At 42.1% G+C, this 12,218-nt stretch overlaps 1 protein-coding gene across 3 annotated transcripts in view; it reads right to left on the bottom strand.

Annotated features, from left to right (window-relative positions):
• The window catches only part of DPP6 (dipeptidyl peptidase like 6), a 490,996-nt gene that overhangs the window by 372,961 nt on the left and 105,817 nt on the right, over positions 1–12,218 (bottom strand). Inside the window, exon 1 of one of the 3 annotated variants that reach the window (XM_078378511.1) lies at positions 8,285–10,300. The exons of the other annotated variants lie outside the window; for them this stretch is intronic. Coding sequence (XP_078234637.1) covers positions 8,285–8,365 — 81 coding nt within the window. The 5' untranslated portion in view covers positions 8,366–10,300. Of the gene's footprint in view, positions 1–8,284; positions 10,301–12,218 lie in introns of those variants that run through there. 3 annotated transcript variants of the gene reach the window in all.

The following is a 12,218-nucleotide window of genomic DNA, read 5'->3' as shown; positions in this document are numbered from 1 at the left end:
GAGATTAGGACTAAAATAATTACACCAAAGGCTTCCCATAAAATTGGGATCTGAACACAGAGATGGGCACCAGCTACTGGTTTTATAGTTTCTGCCAGTTCATTTAGTGGCCATACAGGTATTTGGCACTTCAAAGCCCCACCTACTCCAGTAGGCACCCATTCAGAGGCAATACTGAGAGGAGGTGGGGCAGGGAAGCCAGGCTACTGCTTCCAATTGGGCATCCGTGGGAGGAGATTGGGGCTTTGAAGTGGCGGTTCGTGCCCATCTCTAGGTCACAATTTAGAAAAGTTACTTTTTAAAGCTACAATGGGCAGAAATCATGTTGCCTGGAGGCTGGGGATGAGGGTGGGAACTGTATTCTAAAAAAAAAAAGTAGAACTTTTTCAAATTCTAATTTCCAAGAGGGATGTGTAGGAGGGTAGAAAAGAAACTGATAAATAATGATAAATTGCATCAACGGAAAACTAAGCAAGAGAAAACGTTTGTGAATCCACAGAGGAGCTCATGGCAACAAAGATGAAACTATACTATCAAAATTGTAGCCTGGTTGCCAGATGGTGCGGGGCATAAATCCAATCAAAATAAATAAATAAATTAAAATTAAAGGGAAGGGAAAACGTTCTGAAAATGCCTTCACTATAAAAATTCAGCACAACCTTAAAAGCAAACCAACAAACTTCCCAATAACTTGCAACACCACACCTAATTGCTGGCTGAGACTCACAGAAGAAAAGGCAGAAATGAAATGATCTTCACAGTCCCAACCCTTGCTTGGGTGATCTCCATCCATGAATGGCAGCGTTGGGTGTATAGGAACATAAGAAGACAAGAAGCTGACTGGACAGCTCAGTGACTTTAGACACCTGGTTGGGAGCTCAATTCCACAATGTTCCCCCTTTGAGAAGAGCTACACTGTGTAGTCATGGGCAAGCTGCATAGTCCATGGCACCCCCAGAAGAAGGAAATGGTAAACCACTTTTGAGTATTCTCTACCAGGGAAACCCTGAAAAGGATCACCATAAGCCTGAATTGAATTGACGGCACATGGTTATTATTAAGAAGATAGGGAGAATCCTGCTGGGTCGAAACAAGAGCTTCCTTTGTCCAACATGCTGTTTATACAATGGACAGCCATTTACTTCTGGGAAGCCCCACAGCAAGAAATGAGTGTAGCTACTCCCTTTATCTCACAGTCCAGGAACTCTACAATCTTCAGAATATCTGCTGCATATTAGAAGCCTCCTATTCAAACTTTTGCTGGTGAGCCCACTAAGTGTTTTTTGTGTCAGCTGCTATGAAATCCTGGATGAGACACACATGTGATACCTATTATAGAGGAGACAAAAGTGAACCATCATAGCTACTGGTTGAAATATGTAGGCACAGCATTGTATTCGAAAAGCTTCAAAAGCAAGCACAGATATTTTTGCTCTATAAGGGAAATGCTGTGGGCAAAATATAGTTTTAATTTAGCTCATCTCTTCTATCTCTAAAAGTTCAATGCATCATGAGTGGTCGTTACCTCTTTGAGTATGCAGCTTGTCCAAGATCATCAAGAAATCTTTTTGGCTTTATGGGAATTTGAATTCACGCCTCCTTGATCCTGTCTACTAATATATACTGGTGTCTCAGACAAACCAGGCCCTTAATCAAGAGGGCTAGTGCTAGTACTTGGGATTATTGTGTAAATATTAATTGCTGAAGATCTTTAAGTACAAGTGAAATAAGGACTGGGCATAACACTCAAGATCTTCTCAGGCCGGGTGGTCTTGACCCACGAGAGAGGCCCAGAGAACAGGGATCAGAAATCGGGCCTTCTTGGTGGTGGTCGCTCCGCAACACGAGAATAGTCTCCCGCACATAATTCACCTGACCCCTTCACTGGGAACTTTCAAAAGATAACTAAAAACATGGCTATTTAGATAGTCCTTCCCAGACTCTAGAACATCTTGATACAGTGGTGCTTTTAATAACTATACTTTCAACCCTTCACCATGTCTTTATTATTTTATTATTTTAATGCATTGTATTTTTGTTATTTTCACACTTTAAGTTGTTATCAATTATCCTTGTATTACTGTTTATAATGATGGTATTTGTAAACCACCCAGAGTGGCCTTGGTATCCAGATGGATGGTATAAAAATCAAATCAAATCAAATCAAATCAAATCTAATCAATCAATCAATCAATCAATCAATCAATCAATCAATCAATCAATCAATCAATCAATAAAATACGATGCAGTTTCTCAAGGCAAAAGAATTAACTAGATATTTTCTAAAGATAAGATTTAAGCTTGATAAGCTCACAATCCACTAGCTTTTCTCAAAGATAAGACCAGTCGCATCTTCCCTTTCAACCCGTTCTCAGATAAGGATGTCAAGAATACTTCTTAAATTCTCCATTCTCAATACTTTGATAAGCAAGATACGCTTTCCCTACATGTGAGAATGAGACTCTTTCTTTCTTTCCTTATCTGACAGCCCCATAATTTGCTCTAAACGCCTTGGCCCCAAAAAATCATCCTTTTGATTGACCACTTCTTTTTCTGTCACAATACTCTTGTTTTTTATTTTGTGGCATATCCAAGAAGCAGGACATCTCACTGGTTTACAGCCAACAAAATCTTTGAAAAGTTCTGCAAATGATTCAGTTTTCTCCCATGTGTTTTTCTTGAGAAACAAGTAGCCTTGAGCCACTCCCATTGAAGGCCCTCCTCCCCAATTAACTCATGAACTAGCTATGGTCCAGCTGCATTCTCTCTCCCTCTCCCTCTCCCCCCCCCCCCCCCCAATACAGCCTTCGGCAATGAAATAAAATTGAGCTGGCTAACAAGGTTGTTCCAAGGCACACAAAATAATATATATGTTCAGAAGACTCAACATGTGGGTCAGGAATCCGTCACACCCCAGAAGTTGTTGGACTCCAACTCACCCGCAACTCCAGATAGCATAACCCTAGTCAAGGATTATGGGACTTGTAGTCGAACATGATCTTGCCCTTCTCTGTTCCGAAAGAGTGTATAAATGCTATGCATACTTACATGTGGTTAAATTAAAAAAAAAAAAGCTGTGGTTTGCTTTTTAGTCCCATAGAGAAGAAGAACCAGTTGTATACAAATAAGGACAGGGACTGAAAAGATCACCTTTGACAAAACAAGGAATATGAGCTGTTCAGTTCTGTGGAACCATAAAGTTATCGTGAGTGAAATCCTGTTCATACCATCAGCCAAACAGCATCTTTTGGTCCATTCCTCTCTGGTTGCTGTCGCAGTTCTCAACATGTGCACACTGGCTTGGTGCATGTGAAAGTACTTCCACCCACCCAAGAACTGCAACAGGGCTGTGTTGTACACCAGGAAGAAACAGGCTGAAACTTATCAGTTGGCTGACACTACCAACAGGATTTCAGCCCATCAAAGAAGTATAAAATCTTCCTCTTGCCCTACATAATGATGATTTGCATAGGCATCTCGGACAGTAAGATACCTGCATTCAGCTATGACCATCTGAGCACATTTTCCTCCATTAAAATGCTGTGTCATGCTGATTTATGTGCCAAGAAAAAAATACCGAAGAACCAGAACTTGAAAATAACATGCCAAATTTAACACATTAACGAAAATCATTATTTTTGCATCAAACAAGAGGATTGAATCCAATCGTTTATAAACAACATTTTAAAAGCAACATTAAAATGTTAAAAATAATACTTTCAGAATATTTTTCTTTAGATGCAGCAGTTCACTTATCCTTCTGTTAATATATAACTAGCAAATATAACATCAATTATCTAAATATGACATGGTATTTACAAGCTCTGAATACAATAGAATGAACCCACCAATCCGCAAAGTTGATGATGTTCCTTGTATGCCCCAACATTTTGAGCATAGGTGGGCAGATTGCTATAACAGGGCCTTTTCTGTGGTGACACCATTGTTGCTCTCCTTTAAGTACAAACTGTACACGTGAAAGGAAGCATTCCTGCATGACAACTGATTGTATTTGCCCAGGAAGCCAGGATCTGCCTCCCCGTGTGCTTGTGCTAGTCCAGGTTTAGTCCATTAACACAGCCCACAAGGAAAAGACCCTATAAGAAGGATGACCCAGGAAAAGACATTTGGGCTTTGGAACAGCGCTGGAATGACCCCCATCACCCTTCCTGAGAACTGATCACCCTCAGAGAAGGGCCCCCTGGATGAGTGAGTATCTTGTGTGAATGAGAAGTATGAAAGAGAGGCCTCTCGGTACCTTTTGTCTTCTATCCTATGTCTTACGTCTCACCAATAAATGAATAGTGCTTAACCCAAAATTGTTGGTGTGTGGTCTTCTTGCCAGTAGTCTGGATAGGTCCTCTCTCTCCTCTCATGGTCCCCAGGATATAAAGAATAAGAACCCATTTGGGGTAACTTAAGTGCCAAATAAATTCATTGTGTTCTATCGTATTTTTTTAAAAGATATGTAAAATACTTCTTTATAAATTCAGTTTTAAAGCTGCAAGCTTCAACTAAATTTTCTGCAGCGGTTTATATTGGTGTCTGATTTCAAATGGCATTTAATTTCAGATGGTATTTTATTGTTTTGGATTTCTTTGTAAGTCAATTTGAGGTTGTGGTTTGAAGGAGTCCTACATTCAGAACGCTATCTTGCTGGGAGTTTCATCACTTTCCATCTCTCCTGTCTCTAAGACTATATGTATTTATAGTTCAAGAGCCAGGTAAGAAATAAAGTACGAACTTTGTTTACTATAAGTATGAGCTTGAAAAGTTATTTTTAAAGTAGTTATATTAATTCCATTGCCTTCCAAAAATAGTTCATCACAATTACAGTTATATTTTATAAAAAGTAACATTTCACTTTCCCACTGCTGAAAAGTAAATAAATAGGGGGCGGGTAAGATACCATTTGTAAAACAAATCTGAACGTCTTTCAGTCAGCAGTATAAGGCACAGCATAAGGCAGAATTTGAACCATATGCAGATGGAGGCACTATATTATTTTTAGGATCCTATCTGTGACATTCTTATAACACCTCTTAATGAGGCCACATCCTATTAACTATGGGTATTTTTTTTAGCTCAGTGGGTTGGAAAGCCTGGCTACAGAGTCAGGGCATGAAGCTGGAATCTCCACTGTGCCTGGTGGGAGAGAGACCGATCCAGATCAACCAGAACATGTGTTTCTGATGGGGTTATGTAACCTGCTATCTATGTGGCTTTAGGAAAGCTGTGTTATCCCAGAGAACCACAAGAAGGAGTGGTGACCAACCACTTCTGTGTTGTTGTTGTTCTTTAGTCATTTAGTCATGTCCGACTCTTCGTGACCCCATGGACCAGAGCACGCCAGGCCCTCCTGTCTTCCACTGCCTCCTGGAGTTTGGTCAGATTCATGTTGTTCGCTTTGATGACACTGTCCAACCATCTTGTCCTCTGTCGTCCCCCTTCTCCTCTTGTCTTCACACTTTCCTAACATCTGGGTCTTTTTCAGGGAGTCTTCTCTTCTCATGAGATGGACAAAGTATTGGAGCCTCAGCTTCAGGATCTGTTCTTCCTGTGAGCACTCAGGGTTGATTTCCTTCAGAACGGATAGGATTGTTCTCCTTGCAGTCCCAGGGACTCTCAAGAGCCTCCTCCAGCACCACAATTCAAAAGCATCAATTCTTCAGAGGTCAGCCTTCTTTATGGTCCAGCTCTCACTTCCATACATCACGACAGGAAAAACCATAGCTTTGACTTCTGTGTACTTTATACCAAAAACACCCTTGGAGGCTTGCTACAAGTCAGAATCTCCTTGGTAGCACATTATAACAGTTACTTCTACACGCACTACAAAATGAGCAGCTATTACTCATATGTTACACTCATATTGTAACACAGTTATATTTTAGTTTTAGGGAAAGGAATTAATTACTTATTGCTTCTAAAATCAGGGGAGTGGGGAAGGGTGTTGCTCCCTTTTCTTTTCTTTGGCTCCACATGTCCTGAATACTAGTCTGGAAGCCATTTCCCCAGTATGTGGCTTTCTCTATGCTGGGAGTTGGTTTGTAAAGGGACCACATAAACCCAGCAGTTAATATCTTAGAACTGCAGAGCTGGAAGGGACCCTAGGGGTCATTGAGTCCAGCCCCTGTCAAGAAAGCACAGTGGGAAATTGAACTCCCAACCTCTGAATCCACAGCAAGACACCTGAGCTATTCCAGACAGATGTCATCCTCTGAGGACTGTGCCTTTTGCTCCCTTAAAATCAACTCTATGAACCACCTCTATGCACTCTGGGAGATTCATCAGAAGAGCTGCCTCCTCTCCCTATCTTTGCCCCAGTAACCAAACAGGCTGACTGCCAATTTTCACTTTAAAAGGTGTCCTGAAATGCAATATTTTTTTTGTTGCTGCTGCAGACAGTGTAACTTGAACAGGTGACAAATACAACTTCGGGGACTGAAAACATCTCTCAGATCTATAACGTAACAATCCAGTTCTTGGGCGGGGGGGGGTGTTAGAAGTGAGTCAAAGCAAAACAGCCCTGCCCCTTGCTCCAAGAAGAAAATATTTCATTCATTTCCGGAGTAATAAATTAAATCTGCCACTTGCGGAAAAATATTGCTAGGGTAAAATGGGGGGAAATGGACAGGTTTTACACTGCACTGCAAGAAAGCAAATGTGCTGGCAATGTTTTTTGTCACATCACCCCTTTTCCTACCTCAGTGTAATTCCAAATTATGGGCTGTGAACCACTTTGCTAAGGGATGCCTTTTTAATTTTAATTACCCCTAGAGGTTCATCTCACAGAAGCAGCAGGTGAGCTAAAGATTAACCTATCCCTGCAGCAAACACAGCTTTGGGAAGCCCCTTTGTCTTGGACTCCAGCTTTTTGTGCCATAAAGAGAATCAGAATTCTGTCCTCAAATATGAATTTTAAAAAGAAGGGCAGTCAATGACCTTTCAGATTAAAGGGAGAGATAAGACTCCCCTAGCCTGATCCAAAGGTGCAATCAATATTAATGAAGTGGAGGTGCAGTCAATAAAGGTGCTTGGCTTGAGGTTCAAAGGGGGGTGCTGTTTCTGGGAGTGATTTAGGACTTGGCCGAGAGGCTACTCACTGCAATGCTGCCTGTTGATGGATTGGCTTGAATCAACCCTTTGGGCATAGCTGCTCTCCTGCTAGATGGCTTCTAGCAACCTTTCTGCCTTCCTATTGGAGACACGGGTGGGTGGGGGGAGATCATCGAGTGAAGACTGGGCTGGTATTTATCCATTGGGAAAGCAAGATTATAATTGACTTCGGAACCCCAGGAGCTGAATTGCCTGAATCTGAGCTTTAGAAGGAAGCAGACATTTCAAAGGAAACAATCTATACACTAATATAGCGGAACGTGGAATGTCAGATCAATGACATACATGCATGAGTGTAGATGCGTACATGTCAGCGTGTCTGTGTGTGTCTGTTAAATGACTTTGGTGCATTCTCTCTCTCTCTCTCTGTGTGTGTGTGTGTGTGTGTGTGTGTGTGTGTGTGTGTGCGCGCGCACGCGCATGTGCTTTAAAAGGCATGATTTCTCAACCCCTCACTGTTGCAGAACTACATGGTGAAATGCTGATCCAGAGCTTTACAGCAAAAAAAGCTGTTGCTGTTGCTAGTTGAAACGAAATGAGTAATTCATCTCTCCTCGCTCACCCCCTCCATTTGCCCAACACTCCTCTATACAGCATGCACTAACTTTCAGCTGACTCTTCGCTTTAAAGCATTGGGGGAAGGTGGGGAGGGCAGAATGGGGAGGGAATGAAAAAGGGGAGGGCAAAAGGAATTTCCATAGTAATTCGCAGCTGAGCTGAAAGAGAACAACTGCAACCTAGAAATTAATTCCTTCCCTCATTCCACTATGCTGCTTGAGTGCCTGACTCTCACTCTCTCCCATCTTCACAGCATGTGTTTAAAGACACAATCAAATTCTGAATAAACCCGGTATGCATCTCCAGAAAAGATCCTCCCTCCCTCTTACACACATACACACACCCCTCCAAAATAGCTGCAGTTTCACACCCTTGGCCACACACACACACATGCAAAAAGTTTTGCTTCTGTGTATCATGCATTCCGGTATTCCACCCAAAATGTACACGAAGGAAACATCCATCCATTGGAGATAACCTGAATTTGCATTCTTAGAAAGCTGAGCACAACAGATTTCCTTTCATTTATATGTTAAACCAGGGACATTTCTGCCTGTACCATAATAGCCGTGGAAGCATGCAAGCTAATAGAAGAACAGTCACCTACCAGTTTACTGATGGCAGAGGCTGCTGAAGAAAAGGTGGTGGTGGTGGCCACTTTTTGGTGGGCTGAGATCATCATTGACATGGTGGCCAAGTGACCAGAATCCTTTTTATTCTCTCAGTCAGTTCAAAGCCATGCTCTCTCTCTGGGTTTTTTTTTTCCTCCACACACAAAAAGCTTCCAAATCCTTTCTTCCAGTCAGGATACCCTCCGGCTCCTTTGCATTAGGAAATCATACCCAAGGAATCCAGCCTCTTTTAGTATGTACATATGCCCGGTTCCCTCGTCTGCCAAGGCTTTGGATCACTGAGGTAAAGTGACCCTTTTCCCCCCCACTCTTCCCCAGCAGTTACAATCCACCTCAGTGTTTTTTGTGAATGGTTTTGCAAAGGGTGTACTCAACCACGTTGAGACACAACTGCTTGCTTCAACCCCCCTCCAACTTAGCTCTGCAAATTCTCTCTCTGATACCTAGCTAGCCAGATATTTTATAACCCACCCCCAGTCTCTCCCACCCCCACCTCTCTCCTGTCTCCTCTCTCGCAAGCCCACCGGCTTCAAATGCGGCTTATAGTCTTTGGTTGTGATAAACCACTAACAATATTTATGCTGTTGCCTTAGCCTGTCGTAAATTATTTCAGCTCCCAGGAAAAGATAGACCCTCTGGCTCTGCTGGGTATGCCATTTTATTTATGTTGCACTTACATACCTGAATACTGAACTCTGTATTTAAATAAGACAACAAATCAATGCTACAAGGAGGGAGAGAGGGAGCATTTGTGTGTGGAGAGGAAAGCAAAGAGACTGGAAAGATTGTGGCTTTTCCTTTTCAAGGGAGGTGCTAAGATATGAAATAGATTTAAGAGAGGTGCTGAGAAGGTGGTGGTAAAGACTATTCCTGTAGTGTTAGGTGTACCTGTTAGCTACTGAAGGGAACAGATGAGCAGGAATCACTGTTAAAAATGTCAATTGAGCTCTGTCTTACGGATGGTGCATTATCAAGGGAAAGAACAAAAGGAAGAATGTGCTGCACCCAGAATATCTTAAGGAGAGCAGAAACAGATCGTTACAGATCGCCAGTCAACAGAGATGAAAAGGTGGCAATGTAGGAGAGACATGATGGAAACCGTCTTTCTGGTTTGAGAAATCAGATTTGATACAAACCCTGTGTTTAGATCCTGAAAACCAATCACAAAGCAATGATTGTTTGCATGATCCATGTGATGAAAGGCATTGTGACAGTCACACACAAGAAGCCCTTAAGCATTTTCATCTGCGAACCACAATCTGTCTCTAATGTCTGTTTCTTTCTGTTCTCAGTTAAAATAGTAACTAGGGATGAGACTTTAATATTTTAAAGAGGAAAAAACAGAAAAGGCTCTCTCTCTTTTTTTTTTCCTGTTTTCAACTTCTTTCCACGATACCCAAAGGAGAGCTTCTTAAATGATGAATGTTTCATATTAAATGAAAAATGGGGACATTAAAGTTTTGGGGGCTTTTTGTGTGTGTTTCCTTCTTGCATTAAACCCTTCTTTTACCAATTGTCTGTCAAATGACTCAAGATTTTTTTCATGCAATAGCATCACAACAGCTGCTATCAGTGTCAGTAGCAATTAGAACATCTGGTGGGTCAGAGGCTGGAATTAATCTGAACCCACTGGAAGTGTTCTTTATTTATTTCACTGGTAACTTGCAGGTGTACAAGCTACTGACACCCTCTGCCTTGTTCTGCTTGGATGTCTGGGCCTCTTTCGCATAATTCCATTTCTTGGGGTTAATTTTGATGCTGCTTCCAGGTAACTTTCCTGTGCCAGCATGCCTCCTTGGGATTATTTTTTTGATTTTCCCCCATGACATCTTTGGTGATTTTCCACCTTTGGTATTCTCCTTTTTTAAAGATTATTTTGCTACATGCCTGATGCTACTTGCTGGACTCAAAGATGAGAGGCGAAAGCATCAAGAGTGGCAGTGGAATCTCCCCATATTTTAGTCACTTTGGGTCACGAGAGCTTTGATAGCCTTTTTTCCTTTGCTGGCTTGTTTTTCTTGGTTGGTTTTTTTTTGGGGGGGGGACTTATATACCGCCCCATAGCGCTACAAGCACTCTCCGGGCGGTTTACAATTTAATTATACAGGCTACACATTGCCCCCCCCCCCCCAGCAAGCTGGGTACTCATTTTACCGACCTCGGAAGGATAGAAGGCTGAGTCAACCTTGAGCCGGCTACCTGGGATTTGAACCCCAGGTCGTGAGCACAGTTTTAGCTGCAGTACAGCGTTTTAACCACTGCACCACGAGGCTCTTGTTTTGGGAGAGGGGCTATATGTGTGCATCTTTCCCTGTTTAACTAATTTTTATAATTATTATTTGGTTAATGCACTATAGATTTACTGTGTATTTATTCTAGTAGAGGTTTGGAAGACTGTTTTGTTTGGTGGTGGTGGCAGTGGATGACCTGTTGCTTGCTTTTGGAGGACACCGATTTTCCATTACCTTACTCTGCTTTTTGAAGGGGTTAGGTTTTTACAGGTTCGTTAGGACTTCTTTTGGATTAGCACTGGAAAACATGAATGGGGGGAAAATGAAATGACCCCCAAAAAGGCAGCCTCTTTTGCACTAAACAAAAAAGACCAGCCCACAAAAAACACAAACATGAAAGAGACACTCCCAAAACAACAGAAACGAACATTTTCACCACGCACATCCCCCATAGAACCAATTGGTTTCATGACCTTACAGGACTGACAAAGTATTCAGAAGGCCCTGAGTGGCTTTGCACTCACTCAGCCTTAAGAGCTGCTGCTTCATAAAGAACAGTTTGCAAAAGAATTAGTATGTGACTGCTGTGCAGCAAAAAAAAAAAAAAAATGACCAAGAATTCTGTAGCACCTTAAAGATTATCAAATTTGCTACAGCATAAGTTTTCATGGACTGCAACCCCCTCAATGTGTTGCATAAAGTGGGGATGTGGTGGCGCTGCAGGCTAAACCGCAGAAGCCTGTGCTGCAGGGTCAGAAGACCAAGCAGTCGTAAGATAGAATCCACGCGACAGAGTGAGCGCCCGTCGCTTGTCCCGGCTCCCGCCAACCTAGCGGTTCGAAAGCATCCAAATGCGAGTAGATTAATAGGGACCACCTCGGTGGGAAGGTAACAGCGTTCCGTGTCTAAGTCGCACTGGCCATGTGACCACGGAAGATTGTCTTCGGACAAAACGCTGGCTCTAAGGCTTGGAAACGGGGATGAGCACCACCCCCTAGAGTCAAACACAACTGGACAAAAATTGTCAAGGGGAACCTTTACCTTTACCTAAAGTTCATCAAATTTGCTACAGCATAAGTTTTCATGGACTGCAGCCCCCTCAATCTGTTGCATGAAGTGATATCTTGAGCAGCACATGTTTATTCATTTTTCTTTACAACAGTGAGTTTATGTGTGTGTGCGTGCGCACGCATGTGTCTAACTGCCAACTGAGGTCAGCACCTCAGGTCTTTCATAGAATGGAAAGCTTTTTCATGAAAGCTTGTGCCATAATAGATGCTTTGTTCTTTTTAAGATGCTATAATACTCTTTATAAGACTGTCTTCAACTTGACACATGACTTATCACTTTCTGTGTGTGGAAAACGTGTTCAGGATATCATGACACAATTGCAAATGTAAAAGTTTCAAAGGTTGTCTTTTTTTCTCCTAAAAAAAGAAGAAAACAAATCTTAATGATAAGGTAGGCGAGCACTTCGGAGATATTTTGGACCACCTCTGAACCAAAGAAGCTCTTCTCCAGAACAAAGAAGCTGGCTCTGGAGCTTTGGGGGTGGTGGTGGTAGGAATTGAGTTTTTTTGCAGGCCAATTGTGATACACTTTTAAACTCCTGACAACCAGAGTTTGAACGAAAAAGTCCATTTTTCCTTGTTACCTTTTTGGTCTCCCTTGGTGTAGC

Source organism: Pogona vitticeps, chromosome 6 (assembly GCF_051106095.1).
Source record: "Pogona vitticeps strain Pit_001003342236 chromosome 6, PviZW2.1, whole genome shotgun sequence".
Lineage (NCBI taxonomy): Eukaryota > Metazoa > Chordata > Lepidosauria > Squamata > Agamidae > Pogona > Pogona vitticeps.
Note: the sequence above shows the minus strand (reverse complement) of the source record. Positions and strands in the feature narration are given on the sequence as shown.